The sequence below is a fragment of the Patella vulgata genome, chromosome 1 (assembly GCF_932274485.2).
Source record: "Patella vulgata chromosome 1, xgPatVulg1.2, whole genome shotgun sequence".
In the NCBI taxonomy this organism is placed as follows: Eukaryota; Metazoa; Mollusca; class Gastropoda; family Patellidae; genus Patella; species Patella vulgata.
In genome coordinates, this window is record NC_065879.2 from 67,635,264 (window position 1) to 67,660,002 (window position 24,739).

The window sequence follows — 24,739 nt, forward strand, 5'->3', positions numbered from 1 at the left end:
AATCACAGTTTGAAATATAAGTGTTTTCAATGAGTTTTTATTTGTCAGGACAGATAATTTTTTTCCTTGCCTGGTGTGAAGAAAGGCTCGTCATTTAAATCACGAAATCACGTTGTCGATGATTATCTTTAGGCACCTGTATTTAACACATCAACAATTCACTCCACTTATATATGATCATCATCTCAGTTTGTACAAAAAGACGAATTTGTCTCTACTTCTACCAGGTGTAAAAAAGCAATAATATATGGTACATTATTTTAGATAAAGAAGTACAGTCATATTGTTCACTGATAATTCAATTGAATGGAATGTCCTTACAAACAGGTAGTTAAATAATTTGGATAATTATGTCTGGCAGATATACAATATAGATAAAGTGATACAACAATGTAATGAAAATCGGGTGACATTTTTGTTATGTTGATTTGGTTGGTCACAGAGCAACTTTAATTGACTGAATATTAATAACTTTCACTTTGAACAGATCACTAATTATCAACTGTCTTGGTTATTAATCAAGCCTTTTAAATGATTTTACAAAATTTTTTGTATCAAAGAATTTGATTGGTAGGTTAATCTAATCATTATCTGTATAAAATATGCCAAGTAGATTCTGATGCTGCTTGAATGCATATGGATGAGGTGGGGTGGTAGCTTAATGGGGAACATGTGCGCATTGCATCATATGGTCTGTCATTGAGTCATGTGGCATGGTTTAGATTTCCTGCTTGTATGTGACAAGGCGTAAGAGCACCTGTCTGGCCTCGTGTGTTTTCTCCGGGTCCTCCTGTTTCCTTCCACTGTTAGTGACCCGTACATGTAAGCGAATTATTGAAATAAAATTGAACCATATGTTAGTCCCGAAATTACCCCCCCCTCTCTCTCTCTCTCTCTCTCATGTGAGAACAAATGAGTTGAGTTGAGTTCACATAGTTAAACAATTAAAATTGTTGTACCTACATGTACGTATATTTTTTGTCTACAATATGTCACACACCTGTAAATAGTTGTTATACAGATGGATGGATTTATTCAATTAAATCTTTTATGCAAAAAAAGATAAATGATTTTAATTTCAGTAAGTTATTAATAAATTTTTTGAGCCTCAGCTGGCCTGTGTGAAATTTATAAGGGATGAAATAACATTCATAGTTAACATATCTTCTCATGTAACATGACTCTTTACAGTGACTTTCAGAAGATAATAATTAAAGATTAATTATGTAAGATTTAGATAAAGAGCTGCCCTTTATTGAAAATTTCCTCCAAATTCATTTGTTCTGAGTGAAGTTATGAATGTTTGAAGTTTTGACAAGATATAGTGTTTTGATTTTCCATTTCAACATTAAATTATTATATCGTGTTCTAATCCATTTCAATATTATGTATGTCAGCCATATGATGGTCTCAGGCTTTTCCTGTGAATAAATGTCTAAAATATAATTAATATAACATTTGAAGCCAGAAAAAAGAGCTATAATAGGCAGATTTATCTTCAACTTCTCATGTACTACATGTACATGACTGTTTCAGTGACTTTTAGAATACCGTAGTTAACATATCTTCTCATATGTACTTCATGACTTTTTATAGCTATAGTGACTTTCAGAATACCATAGTTAACACATCTTCTCATGTACTTCATGACTGTTTATAGCTATAGTGACACTTAGAATACCATAGTTACCATATCTTCTCATGTACTTCATGACTGTTTATAGCAATAGTGACTTTCAGAATACCATAGTTAACATATCTTCTCATGTACTTCATGACTGTTTATAGCTATAGTGACACTTAGAATACCATAGTTACCATATCTTCTCATGTACTTCATGACTGTTTATAGCAATAGTGACTTTCAGAATACCATAGTTAACATATATTCTCATGTACTTCATGACTGTTTATAGCTATAGTGACTTTCAGAATACCATAGTTAACATATCTTCTCATGTACTTCATGACTGTTTATAGCTATAGTGACTTTCAGAATACCATAGTTAACATATCTTCTCATGTACTTCATGACTGTTTATAGCTATAGTGACACTTAGAATACCATAGTTACCATATCTTCTCATGTACTTCATGACTGTTTATAGCAATAGTGACTTTCAGAATACCATAGTTAACATATATTCTCATGTACTTCATGACTGTTTATAGCTATAGTGACTTTCAGAATACCATAGTTAACATATATTCTCATGTACTTCATGACTGTTTATAGCTATAGTGACTTTCAGAATACCATAGTTAACATATCTTCTCATATGTACTTCATGACTGTTTATAGCTGTAATGACTTTCAGGATATCATAGTTAACATATCTTCTCATTCACTGAGATAGCTACATCAATCTCAGTGGGTGACTTTCTGTAGTAATCAACTTGTTTAATTTATAGTGATCTAATTAGACAATTTCATCAAAATCTTAACTTGATATCACAATTTTGACTTTCTGCCATTTAACTCGACAAAATCAGTCATTTCTAACGAACACTATAATTTTGTATTTCAATATAGGGATGATGAAATTAGATGTTTGCGTTGATTTGCATTGTATAGTTCTTCCAACCTATTAAAAGTCTCCAAATACCGTTATTTTTTAAAATTCATAAACAACATATTTTTTGTTGATTGAATGAAACAGTTTTGGGGCATTTTGGGCCCAAGAGGTTGTGGTTGGAGCTCCTCTGAGGAAGATCCAAAAATCAGGGTTTTCATCATGTTTGAACAAATTATAATTTGGGGGAAAAAAGTCGAGATGATGTAAAAAAAATGGTAACAGACAATACCGTTTAGGAAATGAACCGTTAAATTGATTCTTAATTAATCTTCATTCGTAACACATCATTGTCAAATATCATCAGAAGGATACCTCTGTACTGTACTTTCATTTAGCTATGGACGTCAACCAATCAAACCATTTGACCTTGCCTATGCAAAAATGTTGTTGGAAGATCCCTTTAACTTTTATAATTTATCCTCATGGCCTAGACAGTACATTATGTTGTGTAATGTAGTTTGCAAGAACACAAATTACTTGTAGTGTGATCTAGACTGTGACACACAGACTAACTGCACTGAATAAACTATTCTCAAGTAACATTCAGCTGACTTTTTTACAGAGACCAAATTAATAGGCCAGACATGATGTTTTAAGTTAGGCATGATCACAAGACATAAATGTAGTTCATTTTATATTCTGTCATGTTCAAATAATCCTACATAAAATTTAAACACCAGTCAACTTCACTTATAGACTGTGAGACATGAGATTTACACAGAATCAGATGACAGAGAGACATGGTTCGATATCCAGTCAACATAAACTATGTCATTTCGGGACTAACATATGGTGCTATTTTATTTCCATAATTTGCTTGCATGTAGGGGTATTTAGCTGTTGGAGGAAGCCAGAGGATCTGGAGAAAATCCATTAGGTTGGACAGATGAACCAGCTCCTTGTCACATACAAGCTTTGGTTCGAAATAGCACTATGCTACTTAACTCCCCAAACATTCATATATGTACACATGTAAGTATTCCCAGAAAAGATATATGCAATTTTGTTTAGCATGATATGTACATGTAGGCATATATATGATCTAAGAATGTATTGTATTGAAACCCCTGCATTGGATCTTTAATTAATTATTTAGTTCACACTTTCTATAGAATTAAATCACAGGTACTTAAATGAATTTGAGTGATATATTTATATAAAAAATAGCAGTGATATTTTGGTAAAATCCTTACCATTGTCAAAATGTCCATCAAATGCTATCGTGTTTATGACATGTGTTTGGTAGACCAAATAAAGTAATGTTCCCTCCCCCCTGGTCTTTGGAGAATGGGGATGTTTATTCCATATTTGGGAAGGAAATTAACGCCAAGGTCAGTCTATGACCTACAGAATTAAGGGGGTTATAAAAGAGGGTGTTAAGTGAAATTGATCAGAGCTCACCCAGATATTCCGAGCTGCTATCATGTATACTTTATATTTCAATCACGAAAAAAACACAACAGAGAAGTCCGGTATTACTAGCTACTAAGGCTGTGCAAAAATATCGATATAATCGATAATCGGTAGAAGTTATTTAGCGATACGATAATCGATATTGAAATTCAAATATCGATTATCGGTATATTTACCTTCTGACGGCAAGTTACAGTCACTTTCACATGACTGAACTTGCCGTAGTCTGGCATGCAGTCGACGAATGAACGAATACACAACGTCAACACAACAAAAATTCTACTTTGAAAGCCGGTAATTATTTTTTATTGTCCAATCAATAGACGCCTTCTATTATATTTTATTCTATTATTAGTAACACTGTGTGTATTGTCTTTGTATTTATCGGAGATATTGGAATAAAAAAAAGGTTCAAATGAATCAAGAACAAAACTTAGAATAATACTTAAGTTAATCCTACATTTAGCAACTAATTATTTTACATTAATTGATTTTTTTACGTACATCGGCACAGTAATAGACTAGGATAATAACACTACTGTAACTCGATCAACACAAATAACAGGTCGGTAAGGTTCGGTTTTTCCGGAAGAATGATAATCGATTATTATCGATAATCGCTGACAAATTCTTGCCGATAATCGATATTGAAATTTCATATCGATTCCCAGCCTTACTAGCTACACCTTTACACTACAACTACCGTTCATATACCCATTTTGTAATCGTACTTTATCTTTAAAACAGTCAACCCCACCTCGGTATACCCTAAATTAAATCATCTCTTATATAAATTTTAATGGTGTCTATTATCAGTTTTATGAGATTTTTTAAATGTTTAAGGACTAAAACTTAATTTTTATGGGATGAAAATCATTGCTTTAATGTGTTTTTCATACAGAAATCACCTGGAGTAATATAAAACTAATAGACAGTAATGTGATATGCCGTTCTATCTTTATTAGATCAAAAATACCAAAGCAATTTAAAATTTGGTTGTGTATTATATTGTCTTCACCATCTGTGAATCTACAATTCTTAGCCAAAAATGTCATCACCATAAAAGAATGAAATGAAATGGGGTTTAATGTCCTACTTTTCTGCTCAGACTGGGATAATGAGAATAGGCATACGGCATGTGATGTACTATGAGGGAAATTGTGCCCAGGCTGCTGTGCTTTGGCCTACACAAATTCCAACTACCAAGGGTTGCTTTACATGCTAGCCTATACGCGCACACATGGCCTTGATTTTCCGTACTATCCAAACAATTATACATTGTAGCTTGCAAGGCCCTCCATCCAAAACCACTGACAAGGGGAAACCATGCCAGAAAATCCTGAGAAACTATACCTCAGTCATCACCTGGAGTGGAACTAAGGACCTTCTGCTCTCCTGATGTTTCCAAATATTAAAGCCTTACTGAGTGTCACTTGCTTCAGTCTTGATAAAAATTAAATTTTCAATTGCTAATTGAAGAGCCCACTTTCCTAAACGGTAATGTCTGTAATAATTTTTTGACTTTCTTCCCCAAAATTACAAAATTCACACACAATCAAAAACAACAATTTTTGGATCTTCCTCAGAGGGGTTCCAACCACATCCTTTTGGGCCCAAAATGCCCCAAAACTGTTTCTTTCAATGAAAAAAAATGTTGTTTATGAATTTAAAAAAGTCCACTAACATTCCATGTAATATGAATTCATGCCCCCCCCCCCCCCTTCCACCACTGAGGTCCCCATATCAGACACATTGCATCTGGCCGAGGGTATACAGTATTGTGGTAGTGAGAGTGTATGATGATAAGTGATACAACTTCTGGTTTTATTGCTCGTTTTATTTTTATATACAAATGAACTTATTATCTTCTTATAAGCTGGTTCTCTTTATCCTTGAGTGCATCTCCATATGTAAACTCTATTTACATATTTAACCCCAAATATGATAAGTGGCATACTCCCACTTTCCCAGTCATAACCAACCACAGCCATGTACTCTGTCACATTTAAATTTATTTTGTGATCAGACATATCAGATCTCTTTTTGATAAGAGGGCTATTAATATTGAAACTGGTTCATTTTGGACAAAATTATTTTCTTGCTCAAAATTGGCATGAAATAGAGCATAATTGTCTTACACAAAGTTAGATTAAGACATTCCTTATAAAGTTTTTGATTGGTGATAGTCACCTCACTGTGCTACCGAACTAGTGTTCCACAAGGATCTGTTCTATGTCTAGTACTCTTTGTTATTTATACTAAAGATATTATTATTATCATTTGTAGAATTTGAGATCAGAGGATTAAATGTGAAATGGTCAGAAAATCCGAGCATAGGTCTTTTTAACCACAGGTTTTATATAGTTTTGTGATATTATATCACTATACTAGTTTATGAATAATTACATGTATGTCACACATCTTGTAGTTGTTTTTTCGAGAGGATCTCTCCTAATGTTCCTGATGCTTAATCTGTACATATAGTTTTATCGTTGTAGTACATGCTTCATTACTTCAACCGAAATACTAGACCAAATAAACATTGGGCTTATAGGTTAAAAAACAATTTTGACCGATATACTTTGCCAATTTGGTTGATGGGAAAGATTTATGGCATAATTATCATAGAATAATCTGTGTGCTATTAGACTATCAGAGTGCAGTTTGACTGGGAACAAATTCTTATCTGTCATATCAAAATAATTGTACTAGACAATATCTGATGAAAAGTTTGTATTTTTGTCTTTGCCAAATGTAGATAAGATTAAACATCTGTATGAATTAAGCTTATTATATGTTGAGTTTTGTGATGTTAATATTGAGGACTCAGGAAACACATCCAGGTCCTCCCCATTCCCACCCCAACTCCAGCTATTGATGTACATCCCCCACAGAACAATACAGGTACCAGTTACATTATCCACTCCACTTGTGCACATACATGTATACGGTTTCTATGACAGTTTGATGCCCCTGTCAGAGTGTGATATAGAAGTCCACCCAATATTGTGACTTGAATTTATATAGCTATTACCTTTATACTAACTAGCTTATTGTCATGGTGCACCTTCATTGGCTTCTGCTTAAAAGATCCACAGATATTATGTATTACCCTGTACATTCATCATCAACAAGTCCTTGTGGACAATCTAATGGCTAAAGTTCTTATCCCACTGTAACAATGGGTCTGATTGATTTTCCAACAATTTCCAATCAATACTTTCAGAGTTAACACTCATGATTGCTCAAATGAAACTGTTCAAGAACTACCTTGCTTTTATTGTTTGTTATTTATATGTTTCAGTATGTGTGTTGTATGATGTGTCTTGTCTGTGATTTTGTCTACTGGGTTTCTATACTGTTGTCGTGTGTGGTGCTGTTTTCCTGCACTATTTGCTAATTAAGAAGTAATTGTAGTGTTTGTATTAGAACCATTTTTAATTTCAATTGCTTAATTCTATATATTTTTGTGTTTCAGTCAATAACATGTAGACAGAAAGACGAAAAAGAACCAATATACTGTTATTTTACAAATGGTATTGGTCTTGTAACCAATTAAAATGTTGCTTTCATCTACAACATGTTTCTTTTGGACTGTTTTGTCAAGTCTGCTGTGTGTTGCAGAATTCCGATCACAATTTCCTAAAAACTATAATAAACAATACTTTCATCACTCAAGATCTTTACGAAGTGAACGACCAAATATAATTATGATACTAACTGATGATCAAGACTCACTATTAGGTAAGAACATTAGGTAGCCATCAGCTTTGTCCGTTTGTTCATTCACAATTCTTGTAAATATATGTCACCATTTTCCTTTAAGCATTGTTTGAATTTAGTGCTAAAAATGCTTTGGTTAAGTCAATCTGATTAAAACACAGATCCTATTTCGTTTCGGATTTTTTTTTTAGTTCAAAATTTTGTTTTTTTTGTCTTTACTACACTAGGATCTGGAAGACTTGTTGTATAACCCACGTTCTGGTTGATGTGAGGGATTAGCCAATGAAACGGTCTGTTGCAGAGAGTTCTTGGCATACGATGCATGTAACTGTGGGTTTCCCTCTAGAAACATCAGCGCTGATTGGTTAATCAATGTCTGATGTCATAGGGTCAAAACTCCTGATGCGACCCCAACTACAACCTGTCAGATCTTCATGTAGTAATGATAATAATAATAATAATGTCGATTTCTAGAGCGCCAAATCCATCCATAAGCATGCTCAAAGCGCTTTTATAAAGGAGTAAAAATATATCAATTAATTTAGTCTGGAAAAGATACATGTAGTTTAAACATGTAAGTTTTTAAATGTGATTTAAAACTTGATAGAGGTCATTGAAAGTATAAAAAAAAACGAAACGAAATATAGATCTGTATTTTAGAAGTCAATTGCTAAGTCAATTCCTCTCAAGGATTGTTATGGTCTTTGTGGGTTGCTGTTGATTTTCTTGTGTTAGTACATGTATATGTCCCAGCCTACAATCATACTTGAAATATTTATTAGGATTAACATTTGAATATGCATATCTGTCTCTTAACTGCTGTAGATTGAATTTCGGAAGTCCTAGCAATGAGCGAATGGTAACCATGGAGATGACATCAAACTACCTCTAACATAAAGATTATACTCAATTTAATTTCCACATCATCAATGTCATTGGGCTTATGTAACTATGACCAGTCATTCTGTCAATATTCTGACATGACCCAATGTATATAATCGTGTTCTCCTTTCATCTATTACAGGATCAATGAAGGCCATGCCAAAGACTAATAAAATAATGCGTGATCAGGGTGCATTGTTTACGAACGCATTCACTACAACGCCCATGTGCTGTCCATCGCGTAGTTCTATATTAACTGGACTCTATACTCACAATCATAATACTTACACCAACAATGGAAACTGTTCCTCCGTAGAATGGCAACAGGTCCATGAGCCGAGGACGTTCGGTGTTCATTTAAAAAATCATGGATATACTACTGGTAAGTATTGGGTAAGTGAGGGGTGGGGTGTCAGAGTGTAAGTAATTTCCTCAAGAACATTTGTTTAGAAGGGGGTGAGGGTTATCTCTATGATATTAGTGTTAGTGTGGTGGAAGTGGAGCCATTCTATCTAAGATTGTGGTTATTTGGTTTATATTGTGAGAATTTAGTACTTACTCATTTATTTCTAGAATATTTGGTAAGAATAAGGGGTGGTGGGGATGTAACACTTTTAATCAATAATATTCATTATATAGAACTGAGGTGTTAATTGATACATTTCTTCAATGAGTTATTAATTACCCACTACAGTAATTGTGTGACCTGTTGGTCTCGATCGATGTTGGCTGACATCAGGTATAAATTTTAACAATGACATGTGCATTTTTCGGCCAATTTATTAATTTTATAAAATTGTATAAAATTGAATTGATGTCGGCCAATATCAGGTTTATTTTACCAATACAGGCAGCTTTCGATGTTATACATTGTGTAAGACTGAATCAACCTTGCTGATATAATGTATATTTTACATTGATGTTATACATTGTATAAGACTGAAGTGATATATCAGGTATCTATATGAAGAGTCCAGGGGAAGAACGATCTAATAAAATAAAACCAAGTAGGAACAATCCAAACCATAAGACAGAATTCAAAGTCCTAAAAAACGTTATAGGCAAAATAGTGTATTCAAGATAAATAGTGTAATCAGCAAATGGACTGCTCCTCGTGTACAAATTACACGACAAACAGTGGGAACAGGTGTCCGGAAGAGTAAGCTTACCCTGCCTGGCGCCACACCCGCCATAGCTGCATCCAAACTATTAGGCGAAATGTTGGTAAAATAGCGTGATTGGCCAATGAACTATCGGTATGCAAAATGCACGCGATGAACTGTGTTAACGATGTAGTAGATATTATCAGGGAGATAGTAATAGTATACGTGTCAATTAAATATATCTAGAATAATAGCCGAGAGAGACACGTTATATTTACCAATCAAATCAATATGACGGCGATAAAACTTTTTAAAGGTTTTAATAAGTTTAGTGCGCAAGTATCCTTGTAGTTGAAGCTTAGATGACAAATGCCTTGATCTACTTAAAAAATCAGAATAAAAGGAACAAGCTCTCGCGTAACGAATTAGCTGAGACACAAACACTCCATAAACTGGTGATATTGGAATGTTACTACTAATAAATGGAAAGTTAACAATCAGAAAGTCAAAGTCATCACGTTTATCGTACAATTTAACACTCAGTTTATGGCAATTATCAAAATCGAAACGCAGATCCAAGTAGGAAGCGTAATTGTCACTGTCAGTGGTGTTTTTAATTTCGAGCTCATCAGGATATATCGATATATCGATAAGTGAAATTAAAAAGTTTGACTGATCGTTTATTAGTTTTTACGAGCGTCTGTATGTAATCGGCTTCGTACGAATAGAGAAACAGATCAGCAAGCAAAGGTGCACAGTTGGTGCCCATGGGGATGCCAACCACTTGCTGATATATTTCCCCTCCAAATTCAACAAAGATGTTGTCAATTAAAAAATCCAACATCTGAATTATCTTGATGGCCGTGAATTTGTTTTTGGAATCACTGTGATTCTTAACGAAATATGTGGAATTGTAATTTACAACTAAATATTGATATCTCGCAGTACCTGATTTAGACGAAAAGACACTGTTAATAATGTCTTTCAACCAGGCTTTTAATTTACTATGGGGAATTTTAGTGTACAAAGTAGAAAAGTCAAATGTTTGAATAGATGAGACTGAAGCAAGGGATCTAGATTGCAAACCATCAAGTAATTCTTTGGAATTTTTCAATATCCACATTTGATTTATACCACTACGAGATTATATTTTGTCACAGTATTTTTGAATACCCTCTTTAACAGCCATTAGTATAGATGTCAATACTTTTGAAAGTGGTTTTGTGGAACAACGGGATGAACCTGCTATAAAACGTTGCTTGTAGGGATTTTTATGTAGTTTAGGTATCCAATATAACAAGGTCAAATCTGTATAGGTATCTCCACACGGAGTACCAAATGAAGTGAGTACAGATTTGTGATTGGATATAATTTCATCCTTACTAAGAGTTGATCGTTTATATGTAGCACTGTCGATTGGTTTCCCGAAATTAAGTTCTTTGACGCATAAAAGACAAAACAGACTTTTGGACGAGAATGCTTGACACGAATAGAACAACGAGTGGGTTTAATTACAACTTCAAAATGATGTTTAATACAAATCATGATTACCAGTACAACAACTGACATCCACTTTTCAGCCAAATTAAGGTCAAATAAAGGGCAATATGGACTTGTATTTGTCTGGGAGGACATTTCGGAAGTGCCTGGGTTCGATCGTTTTTACCTGAAATTGATTGTTCCACAGAAAGCTTATGCAATTTGCTACCAGATGGCACCATTAACTGAAGTTCGTTGAAAAATTTACTTAGATCGTTCTTACCCTGGGATCTTCGTATACTTTTGAATCCCTACCAGAAATGTGTTACTGTATTGATTGTACGTTGGTTGATAAATAAACAGCTTTGCTTTAAGAAAGCCATTTATTTTTCAGCATATTTTGGAAAATATTTAAATGAATATAATGGAACCTATGTGCCGCCTGGTTGGACAGAGTGGGTTGGATTAATACGTAATTCACGTTTCTACAATTATTCATTAAATTTTAATGGACAGATAGTTCGACATGGTGATAACTACTATAAAGATTATTTAACAGATGTGATAGCCAATGACACAGTAACATTTCTAAAACAAAGTCGACGATATAACCAGAGCAGGTGCGTTATTGCATTGTTGGGGGGGAATTACCCAGACTGCATACAATCCTGGAGTGTATTAAAGAAAACTTAAATTAAGATGTTTTAAGAATGCAGCTGTTTTAAACGTAGACAGATACCCACTTTGCAAAATTGCAAAATACAATTTTAATCAAGTCAACATGCTTTTTTGTTTACCCAGATCAAAAAGATTGTATTTTCATCCATAATTTCGTGAGACATTAATGTTTTATTTCACATGTATATAGCCAAGTGAAATGAATTTGTTTAAGAAGTGGATCGCGGTGGCTAAGTGGGTAAGATGCTGGCTCGCTAGCCTGGAGGTCGGGTGTTCGATCCCTGCATTGGCCGAGAAAGTTCACCCAGATTTTCCGGCATAACAAGGACAGCTGTCTAGTCTAGTCATTGGTGTGCACGTGAAAGATTCCTTGACAGTTGGAATTTGATATAAGAGTAGGCCATAGTGCCGCTGTCTGGGCAAAATTTCCCTCATAGCACACTGTATGGTGTATGCCCAGTTCGGAGCAAAACAGTAGGACGTTAAACCCCATTTCATTTCATTTCGTTTCAGAAATAAGCAAAAATGGGTTACATATTAAAGGGGGATAACTACATTTCACAAAATTAAAAAGTTCACAAATTGCATCACAAACAGTATAAATAAATATGGTATTTTAGTTACACATTTTTTTTTTATATCATCTTTGTTTACTTCAGTCCAGTATTAATGGTCATTAGTGTACCAGCACCACATGGACCAGAAGATGCTGCACCGCAATATCAACATATGTTTGAGAATAATCGTGATCATAGGTAAATTCATTTTCGTACCTCATTGTTGGGGTGGGGGAGTGTAGTATCCGGCATGATGTGCAACCTCATATGACAAAGTAAGACCTTCATGAATATGGTGGTATAAGAATCAATGATTTAGATATGAGCTTTTATTTTGGGTATCATATCTTCAGAATCAGAATTCTTTTGCCCCTCTTCTGATCCAGTTGTTTTTAAATTTTGTATTTACGTTGTGTAAAATTAATACTAAGAGTAAAAATGTTGTACTTGCTTTAAAACAAATCTAAAAGCTCTACTAACAGTTACATATATCTGTTCTTTTTGAAGCATGATTTGAGACTCTGTGATCGGTGAAAACAATTACTGCCAAATGGCCAATGGTATCCATTCATTGGTTATGTATATGTGGGAGGTCAGTTAAAGTTGTTGTTGCAGTTTTTATTGTTGCGTCCGGTCGACCTCGAATGTTAATCAATTTTAGTTAAAGTTGTTGCTACAGTTTTCGATTTTGTGTCCGCTAAACCTAGAATGTTAAACAATCTTAGTTAAAGTTGGTGCTGCAGTTTTCGTTGTTTCGACGGGTGAACCTTGAATGTTAAACACTTTTAGTTATTAAAGTTGTGGCTGTTTTAATTGTTGCATCTGGTTCTTCTTGAAAATTAAACAAATTTATAGGAAAAGAAAAATCTAGTTTTATTTAAGATAATAGTCAAAAAAAATAAAGGTTTAAAGTTACTAATTTATGTAATTCTTTACAGGACACCAAGTTGGAATGTGGCGCCAAATCCTGATAAACAGTGGTTATTGAATGTTACTGATAGAATGTTACCCATACACCAGAAATTTACCGACTTATTACAACGAAGACGTCTGCAAACATTACAGTCTGTAGATGATCTTGTAGAGAGGGTGAGTCAGGTTGGGCTGAGGTTCACGACAGTATGTAATAAAAAATGGGGTGGGCAGCATTATATGTTTTTTGCACATTCTCTGCTTTCATTCCACTTCCAATGATGTCTGCAGTGACGTATATACATTGAATTAACAAGGCTGACCTTAAAAATATCTTTGTTTCGCCTAACGCGACCGACTAACTAAAACCACCCCCGACTTAAATTATTTTATTGCACTTTTCCGCGATCTTTTTATTTTATTTTGTGTGTCAACCTGAAATATATCACGAGAGTTATTTCCCTTTACTATGGCTATAGTTTGATTCATTATTGAAACTGGTTGATCAAGACGAAAGCGTTATAGGTGTCGCTTCTCAACAAAATGGTTGCAGACGAAAGCACGTCTATTCCCACGAAATGATTCTGCCTCTATGTCTGTGGGGCGTCGTTTTAAAAATGACGAAGATATTTTCAATATCCATTTTCGAGAAAAATGAAGGCACAACCCGCACGATCGTTAAAAACGTGTTGAAGGGGTTTCACACTTAGAGTTCGTGGCAAATCGTGTGCGAGTCTCGGAGTCGTGCATCACGAAAAATCCCGATGTCATACTCATTGATTTGTTTGACAATAAAAAAAGACGAATGTTCCCCCCCCCCCCCCAGAAAATTATCAAGCTGTCAAATTAGCTCTTTAAAAAAAAATCTGAAAAAAAACCCCGACCTACCGACCCTTCTCCTCGATTGTGGGTCGGGTTTGGCGAAACAAAGATATTTTTAAGGTCAGCCCAATCTGAAATATCCTGCTGTAGGCTAGAGTTATGATGTGTTACTATAGCGCTACTGTATGCTTGTATTCATATGCTGTATGAAACTCTTAATTTATCATTCATAAACAAGAGTTTCATGATAGCATGATGATCCCTACCTTATACCAGGGTCTGTACTAACTTCAAGAGTCTTGAATATAACCACTCCCTTGAATTTCTCCATATTTGAAGGCCAGATGAATAAATAACACTGCCACTAGAAATTAGTTTTAGTCTTCATTGTTCCAGTCTTGTTAGTTGTTAATGTGGGAGGTTGGGCCCCTGTTTGCTCTCAGTGAATTTTTTGTGTTTTTTTTTCCAGGTGCATGCAGAATTACATACGTTAGGAGAACTGGAAAATACCTACACTATATATACATCAGATCATGGCTATCATATCGGACAATATGGTCTAGTCAAGGGTAAAGCTATGCCATATGAATTTGATGTAAAAATACCCCTTCTAGTTCGTGGCCCGAATATTAGACATAAAACGGTGTAAGTATTATAGACACTTTCCTCATTCACTGATATAGTGATTGCCTAAAAGAAATAGGCATTGGCTGAATATTGCATTAATAAAAACACTTATTGAATTCATTGTGCTTTATCCAAGAGCAAAATATTTGTACATAATGAAACCTTGATGTTATGCCTTTATAAATACACTTACATAGTACGATTTCTTCAACATACCTGTTTTGCATTTCTTGTTTGGGGTATTATATTAATATATTATTATATATTGTACAATTACATAACTTAATGATTCCGATTAGTCGCTAGAACTTATGGTTTTTTAAGCTTTTAACATTATTTTATCTGGATTATCGCCCTTATTATTGTGATTTATTATCACCTTCTAAGATATGACGTCATTCTCAGTCAGCACACGGCTGTCCCTCGAGACAGTCTACATTTTCTACTTGCTTCTTTGTATTCAGTTTTTTTTCTCGTTTTTTGTGACGATGGAACATGTACCCTATATGTATTAAATACTGAAGCGTTTCTTTATTGAATTTAAGAGTTTAGACTACTTTTTTATACATTTCACCGATGTGGTTACTTGTATAGTTGAATTTTACTACATATGCTTACATTCGTATTTCTTGTAGCATATAGCAGATCATGACTCATGCTGGCATTACACAATGGGTTCTTTGGGTTGTATGCCTAACAGGGCTGCCGACAACCAGTATCGCAGCGCAATTTGCGATGCATATTTTGTCCGTTGCTAATCAAAAATTAAAATCTAAAGTTTTTGATTCGCAGTAACTGCGAATCATTAATATGCCTGTCATTTTGGATATTGACACAAGGATAATCCACATTTGAAGACTAGAAGGCTTTCTCAACACTTTCAACGTGTATAAAATGTTGAATAAAATTTTATAAACAAAACTCAATTCTCCATGTGACATTTTCTTCTCGAACTACCCAGACACAATTCATTATACGGTACTATATAATACAGGGACATAACTCTATGAATAGGGACTATTAAACCGGAAATAGGGAATCAAGTAGTACCACTCACGTTGTGAGACATCAAGTAATTATATCATATTCATTTTGAAAGAAATAAATCCAGTGTTCCCCCACGTATTGTAAATAAAATATAAAAAAATAAATATATGTTAACGTATTGTAAAATGATAAATCAAAGTAAAAATTCCCGTAAAATATTATTGTTTATATCGCGTGTGTCTAGTTAATCGAGGTGCGACCGATTGAACAAAAATATTAATACACGATACAAAGCAGACGAAATTGTTTTCTAACGAAGATTTCTAACGTAACGAAAAAATAACAATTAAAATGATTGGGGCTTCGGAAGTCATTGTCAAAAATTGGCTTCATACATAAAACCCAACTAAATGTCTACATCACATTCACAAACTATCACAAATACTTGTGGCAGTGCTAAAAAATCTAAGAATGGAATCTAATCATATGTGTTATGAACTAAAGTAATATCTTGTTATTTAGGTGTTTTATGTTGAAACTGAAAAACTGCTAATCAATTTTTAAATTTGCTAATCAAATTTGCAAAATTGGACTTTTTGATTAGCAGTGCTGCTAATCAACCGTGAAAAATTACCGACAGCCCTGATGCCTAATTGTTTTCAAATTTGAGTGAAGTCTGTGTCACTACAGACCCGGGACTGTACAGCGCAGTGGACGCTTACGGCTAGCCCCCGGATTCATTCACTTTTTTTTTAATTGTCTGTATGTTTGTGTTTTCCTGAGTATGATGTCCTGTCCGTGTATTTGTTTTTGTGTAAATTTTGTGTGGTGCAGTCCCCCTGCACTTACTATTAAAGGAGCTAAAAGTCTTAACTCAATATTTGCCATAATAATCAAAATTAGAAACACGGATTAGAATTCAATATTGGTCCATTTCAATCAATATTGATATTGTTTTTTTGCCGTGAAAATATGGAATAATTATATCTAATATTTAAGACCCAATGAATATTTTATAGTCACTACTTGAGAAGTACCTGTAATAATAATAAAAAGACGTATGGAATGAACTAAGCAGGCGTAAACGACTGTCATTCAATTCATTGGCATGGGCAGAACTAGAAACCAAACAAATTCTAATGATTTTGTGATGATTACTTAATGAGCTGTCACTCTTAACTCTTAACTGACCCAAGGCGACTTTTGTCGACACCTATAACGTTACCGTTAAGTACCCACGGCGACTTTTGTCGACAAAACCGGTTAGCCGAATGCAACGTTCCTAGCGTAATGAGAGTTATTTCCCTTAGGAACAGACAACTTTATCTCATTTGTTTACTTCCTGTTTGACATTTTGACAGTTAAAAATCTTACTGTTTCTCCTTGAAAAATTATAATAAAACGGTGATATGTCTAGACCTATTCGGCAACGTTCACCTAATGACGGATTACCATCCTTATTGAATGACAGTGATTCAGATTTTATCTGTAGTGTAGATTTTTTACAGTTTTGCGTTAGGCCTAGAACGTGATAGAAGTAGGCTTAGTTAATCAACAAATTTCTATTACGGTACTTAAATAAGCATAAATTAAAAGAGATTCATGATGAATAATTTTTAGTTCACAACAGCCGAACAAAAAAAAAAAATAGAAATAACCATTATATACATGGATTTTGCATGAAATGTCTAAATTAATTTTTTGTATAAATTTATATTTATGAAAATGGCATTAAATTTAGATTATTTCTTCCATTTACATTAAGGGTCTATCTACAGTTGGGGGATCACGTGGCTAAGTGGGTAAGGCGCTGGCTCGCTAGCCTGGAGGTCGGGTGTTCGATCCCTGCATTGGCCGAGAAAGTTCATCTCGATTTTCCGGCGTGGTTTCCCCTTGTCAGTGATGCAGAATGGAGGGCCTGACAAGGACAGCTGCCTAGTCGTTCGGATGGGACGAAAAACCGAGGTCCCGTGTACACATTGGCGTGCACGTAAAAGATCCCTTGGCAGTTGGAATTCGATATAAGAGTAGGCCGTAGCGCCGCTGCCCGGGCAAAATTTCCCTCATAGCACACTGTATGGCGTATGCCCGTCTTCAATTAGCCCAGGTTAGGTGCAGAAGCGTAGGACGTTAAACCCCATTTCATTTCATTTCATTTCTATCTACAGTTATTTATTAATGATATGACTTTAAAATGCATATCTATATTTTAATACTATTGACCATTATGACGTGGGTTTTTATGACGTTATGACGTCAAACCTCTGGGTCGTTTAAGAGTTAATCATATTTTAGTGTATTATAACTGTTTCATTACCGGTAAAAGAACCAGTGTGCGACAACCCTTATTGACTGCTTGGAGGACTTGGCTGCTGTGGGCGTATATTTACAAAACATAAATGTATTATGTCTTATCACCCAATAATACATTCCACAGTAGACATCGCTTGTGTGATAAATTTCATGAATTTGATTGGTCAATCAAAAAGGAACTACTTTTTTTATTTTCAAAGAACAGTTCATTTTTGATTAAAAATAACTTCTTTTTTTATTTAAAAGGAACTATTTTTATTTAATTGACTTTCATGAAAACACTGGGTCAATATAGAGAACTTTGCAATGGTTGAATTGCTGTCAAAAAATGATGTATCACTACGCCATAATGTAATCAGATTCAGTAAAAGTGAAATCTATAGCAAAGAATTATATACTGAGCGCCATTGAAAACGCATCACTTAGTTTTTCGTATAACAAAATGATCCTGTAAACATATCTTATTTATTTTGCTTCTTATTGTGAACAATATTCAAATGGGAACAGATCAATAACAACACATTTGTACACTTATGGATGTTTAACCTGTAATCAAGGGTACAAAGTCAGAGGGTTCAAGACCAAAAGTATGACACAGTTGTCAGTAGCGCGTGTGTCCTCCACGGGCCATCAGCATTAACGCTACGGTAGGCTACAGCATTAACGCGACCCCTGCAAATGTGTAGGGCGGTCCGGTGATGAAATGTGAAGCCTCCCCACACCATTACACTTCCCCCACCCCATCTGGTGTCCTTGAGCCCATATCAAACGCCGCTGACGGTGATGACCCCTGAGGATAGCTCCAACATAAGGTCGTCGTGCACAGAGTCCTACTTCTCTTAGACGACGTCTTACGGTGTTGGCACTTACTGGTCCTTGTCTTCCGACGACTGCTGCACCTGTTTGAGTCGCTGGGCGGAATCTGTCACGCAGATGAGTGACCCGGATGTAGCGGTCTTGAGCCTGGGTTGTAACGCGTTGTGGACCAGGACGTTGACGGTCACGTGTTGATCCAGTAACTCGAACACGTCCCACCAACCTTACAATAGTGGACTGATGACAATTGAAGTGTCTGGCAATAGCACGTGTAGACATGCCAGCCCTGGACATTCCCATGGCTTCATTCCGTTGATTTTCAATAAGTCTCGGCATCTGTAGCTCGATTCCTTCACGCGTCCAACAACAAATTACGACAGATTGACGTTTCACAGTTCATGTACTGCACATTAAGTTGAAAACATGCTTTTAAAGGGCTCACACACAATGCTGCACGTGAATATTGGGTTTTTGATGTGCATCTCGTGCAATTTTTTTTTTTGCACACAGGCTGATATTTTTTGTGTTTGGGAGCATTGTGTGAAACAATAGTTCATAGTATTGCATAATATTATACAAACAAAACCACCTAGTAATAAAATATTTGGGAAAAAAAAGTGATGCGTTTTCTATGGCGCTCAGTATATTTATTTATTTGTGCATGTAAGAAAGGATTGAGTGATAAATAAAATCTCCTACTCATTTTTTTTTACTTTATCGACTTGTGTTGATATTTTTTTATATCAAAAAAGACTCGTAGGAGATTCTCTTATATCAGTTTTATTGTTTAACCAAATGAAAGAATGATCTTGAAAGGAGCCGTTGTATTATTTCTTTTACAGTATACCAAATATTGTGGCTAATGTAGATTTTGCTCCAACTATATTAGACATGGCAGGAATTAAAGTGCCTGAACACATGGATGGACGTTCATTTTTACCTTTATTACTGGCTGCTAAAGAAAGGTAATATATTCATTAAACCACTAGGTTAGGTTACCTTTTACAACCAGTGTAATCCAGGTCTAAACTAATGACTTACTATCTGGAGCACCTCATACCACCCCTTTCAGGACTTCAGGGGTTTGGGTGGCCAAATGTTTAATGTGTGCGAGTTGGATCAGAAGGACTGTCATTGAGGCAAGTGGCGTGGTTTCATTTCCTTGCTTGTACATGACAAGGCATAGGGGCGTAGGGTGTTCTCCCCACTGATAAATACCCCAACACGCAGGCAAATTATTGAAATAAAATCCAACCATATGATAGTCCTGAAATGACCTAGTTTGTGTTGAGTGGATATTAAACCCAATCTCTTTAAGTAGTTCATATAGCTAACAAATTTTTGTTATACTTTTGTATTAGATTTATATTTTATAATTTTGTTTGCCTACACAGATAACTTTCTTTTTAACACTTTGTGCTTTTGAGATTTTTCCTAATTTTTAAAATGTCCACCAGTAATAATTTAATTCAGGTAAATTTCTTAATATCAAAATATCAGTGTTAGATAATATCACAGCTTGGTTTCAATCCTAGTACATTCAACTTTCACAATATTGTAGTTGATTCTATTGCTGCATGACAGAATCCCCCAAACTCGCCATAGAATAATGATTGTCATTTGTTAGTATGGAACATCTAATACCATTTCTCATGTCTCATATTTACTTTTGTTGCCTTTGTATTTCACATATTGTATTATTTTTCAGTAATAATGGTCGTAAATTTATAAATTTAACAGATCCATGGAGAGATACTATATTATTAGAAAGAGGGTAAGTCTATTATCAGAAAGAGGGTAAATCTGTTAAGAGAAATGAAATGAAATGGGGTTTAAATTCTTGTTGTTCTGCTCCGACTGGGCTAATGAATGTGGGAAATTTTGCCCGGACAGCAGCACTACGGCCTACTCTTAAATTCCAGCTGTTAAGGGTTCTTTTATGGGCACTTCAATGTGTACACAGTACCTCAGTTTTTTTGTCCCATCACAATGACTATACATTGTACTTGCCAGGCCCTCCATTCTGCACCACTGACAAGTGGGAACCATGCCGGAAAATCCTGATGAACTTTCCTGATGGCTTGCCTGTTATTACTGTGAATTGTCATCAGTTATGTTCGGCGAAATACTCCAGAAGTCTTAACCGCAAGTCAGTTTCTAGCGTCTGGTTATTCCAGTCAACACTGATATTATTTATTGCGCATGCTCTCCAAATAAGGACATGATATCACCGTCTGACATGACTTGTGGAATATGTCTAGCCTCATTCTTTGAGCACCTTGTTACAAGTGGCGCTGAAACGCATTATGGTACACAATTCGTGTACCAATGGTAAAATGTTTATTTTGTCTTAAATATTGGATATCAGAAGCCCATCTTTTCCAGGTAAGATCACAACACCAATGCTGATTTAAATTGCAAAAAAAAATCGTGTTTTCAATGTCGAAGATTTTGGATGATATTGAGTTACGGACTTAGCTACTTTAATACTAAGCGACATTTCGAAGAGGATAATTGTGTATCCATAAAATTTTACCTTGTGTTAATATGTTCAATTACTAAATGCCAATCAAAGAAGTCTTAACATATTTTTGATATTTGGAGAAAAATTTGAACAATGCTTTGCTTTTAACCAGTCAGTTTGCTTACAGCACATTTCATTTCTAATTCAATTTTTTTTGCAGTAAATTAACAAAGACATTATTAGATATTTATAATAATGGTGGTGTAGGTGTTGTACAAGATATATCTAAGTCTCCTAAACAGATCCGATTAGGTCGTGTTTGTGCTAGACGAGACAGACAGCAGCCATGTAAACCAAAACAGGTATGATATTAGAAATATTTGTAAAATTCTGTTAGATGAAAATTGTTGTGCTTCCATTAATTGTCCGGCTAAACGAGTCATATGTGTCAAAAAATCAAAATGCAATCATACATGAATTTAAATTCTGGATTCAAAAACTTGAAATTGATAAGTGAAAATATATATGCAATAATCTTCCAAAATGTCAGAGTTATTGAACTTTGATATTCAATGAAAAATAGATTCCAACGACACAAATTTGGTTTTACTTGTAGAGGTGGTATTGTGAAAAAAATCACGAGAAATGGTATAAAAAAAGATGTCGCTATCAGTCAGATCAACCAAAATCATGTCCCTGTTCATCCAGTAAGAAGAAATTGAAAAGAGAAAGAAAGAAACAGAGAGAATTTCTACATAAATATGCTACTAAAAGTAAACACAATTGCCTATTATTTCATAACTAACAATATAAGATCTACAAGGGGGTGATAGTGGAGGGGAGATAGGTGCGCCTTCCTTTGCCATTGGTACAACTTTTCAAGCCCCAGAGCTGACAATGAAAGTGTGTCTAATCTACCTCAAAATGTATGGTCAACCATTTTCTCCTGCCCTTATAATAATAATAGTAATGTACGTCTATAGAGCACTTAATCCATCCAAAGAGCATGCTTTGGATGCTGCATATGAATGGATAGCATCTCTCTCTAACAGTATTGTTATTAATTTATAAAACCAAAACATGCCCTGTCTTTGCATGGAGTTAAACATACTATATATTATCATGGTCATCTGCATACCTTTGAGAAATCATATTCTTCATTTGGTTGGCTATCAGCTTAAAGTGTTGTTTACAGTAATTGCTGGATAAGCAATGGGCATGATTCAAGAGTGTATCTAATACCAGAACTTAAAATGTTAGATTTTTTAAATTGATATGCATATTCAACAATTAGTATGATTAAAGGATGTATGACTCTATCCTTTAGAACCTTGAAATAGACAAAAATGGTTCTAAAAGCACATAATATAAGAGATAAGAGTGGCTATGAAGACCTAGTTATCCCGGGTTTTTTTAAAATTATTAGTTGGTCGTTTGTGAATCAGCCTTTACTAATTACATCCAAATTGTGTTGTAGGATGTGTTTTTATTTGTTCATTACAAAATGGCACCTGAAACCATAGGCTACACGACTTGTGTACTGATTATAAAATGTTAATTGTGTCTTAAATATTGGACATTAGGATCCTATAGTTTCACGGCAAGATAAAAACATCATTATTGATTGAAATAGACCAAGATTGAATTATGAATTGTGTTTTTAATTTCGAATATTATGGAAAATAATGAGTTGACTGATTAATGACGACAAATTATTCTGGGTTCCAGAGACTTAATGGCACTTTAATAACAATATCATATAAAGCAGATCTAGTTATTATATGTTTCATTGTTTTGCAGGTTTTATACCAAAGTTTATACGGAATAAAAGATCAGCTATAAACAGTCTGGAGTATGGAACATCAGGTTTAAACCTTAAACAATCAATAGCAGAGAGAGACACACCACTAGGTAATTTCCGAGGGAACTCTCAACTAGAATTGTCTGGATTCAGATTTTTGGATAGGTTGAGAAAAATATTATTGATTTTTGATGTCTCTGAATTCGAACACGTTTTGTCAATTATTTGTGGAGGTATCACCCTAAAATGTCTACATTATTCATCTGATTTTGATCAAAAAATGAACGTAATTTGTCAATTATTCACTAAGTAATCACCCTTGATTTTATCTTGATTTTTATGTTCTGGAATATAAGAACCAGACTCCACTCAGTTTATTAATTACTAGCAGGATACCCGGCTTCGCTCGGGGGTCATAACTCCGAAACCGGAAGTGGTAGACTAACGCCACCTGGCCTATGTTACTCCCCAGTCCGAGCTACCCCTATACCCCAAATTTCAGACTCGGGGCAGACCTAGTGTAGCCGCCAACCATAAACAGACCGGCTTTGCTCGGGGGTCATAACTCCGAAACCGGAAGTGGTAGACTAACGCCACCTGGCCTATGTTACTCCCCGGTCTGAGCTACCCCTATACCCCAAATTTCAGACCCGGGGCAGACCTAGTGTAGCCGCCAACCCCGAACAGACAGACAGACAGATACCCGGCTTCGCTCGGGGGTCATAACTCCGAAACCGGAAGTGGTAGACTAACGCCATCTGGCCTATGTTACTCCCCGGTCCGAGCTACCCCTATACCCCAAATTTCAGACTCGGGGCAGACCTAGTGTAGCCGCCAACCCCGAAAAGACCGTCTTCGCTCGGGGGTCATAACTCCAAAACCGGAAGTGGTAGACTAACGCCATCTGGCCTATGTTACTCCCCGGTCCGAGCTATCCCTTTACCCGAAATTTCAGACTCGGGGCAGACCTAGTGTAGCCACCAACCCCGAACAGACAGACAGACCAACAGACAGACAGACAAACGACAGTCACATATATATATATAGATTTGCCCATTGACTTCAATGTTAAATGGCTGTAACATCACAGCCTGTAGCTTTTTGCTCAACATTCCGTTGGTTCAAATCTTTATAGGCACAATGGGGACAACATTTGGCAATCTCATCATAATTTTGTAGGGGGTTAACCATTAAGGTTTTTTGCTACGCATATTTGAAGTTGACTGGGGTGAAAATCTCACTTCCGACACAATGATTGCTCTGCAGAAGGACACTTTACACCCCCTGTCCCTCCGCTGTAATATCATCAGTATTACCCAAAACTGCTATGAAATTGCAAATTTGATCCCTTTTCTCCAATTCTAGACCAAAAAGTCACCCCAAAAATGCAGGAAGAGGGGAGAAAAAAATTAAGGGAAAATTGTCTATTTATAACTCGCACTACATTCGTCCATCATGAAATAAGGGGAAATAATTACTAGTCTTAGTCCATATAATGTACCTGTAACATTGATACGCTAACACTTTAATAAAAAAATTTCATTACCCATTTGCGGATTCATAAATATTTTCAATATGATTTGGTA

At 35.2% G+C, this 24,739-nt stretch overlaps 1 protein-coding gene across 3 annotated transcripts in view; it reads left to right on the top strand.

Moving 5' to 3' along the window:
* Positions 1-24,739, top strand: part of LOC126820379 (putative extracellular sulfatase Sulf-1 homolog) — a 61,034-nt gene that overhangs the window by 22,156 nt on the left and 14,139 nt on the right. For 2 of the 3 annotated variants that reach the window (XM_050548289.2, XM_050548298.2), the window contains 11 exons: positions 7,468-7,733; positions 8,737-8,976; positions 11,571-11,796; positions 12,514-12,609; positions 13,350-13,500; positions 14,615-14,790; positions 19,731-19,853; positions 20,597-20,662; positions 21,573-21,714; positions 21,969-22,125; positions 23,153-23,263. In XM_050548289.2, the coding sequence (XP_050404246.2) occupies positions 7,550-7,733; positions 8,737-8,976; positions 11,571-11,796; positions 12,514-12,609; positions 13,350-13,500; positions 14,615-14,790; positions 19,731-19,853; positions 20,597-20,662; positions 21,573-21,714; positions 21,969-22,125; positions 23,153-23,263 (1,672 nt within the window). In that variant the 5' untranslated portion in view covers positions 7,468-7,549. Of the gene's footprint in view, positions 1-7,467; positions 7,734-8,736; positions 8,977-11,570; positions 11,797-12,513; positions 12,610-12,918; positions 13,004-13,349; positions 13,501-14,614; positions 14,791-19,730; positions 19,854-20,596; positions 20,663-21,572; positions 21,715-21,968; positions 22,126-23,152; positions 23,264-24,739 lie in introns of those variants that run through there. The other variant, XM_050548306.2, reaches the window with a different exon arrangement.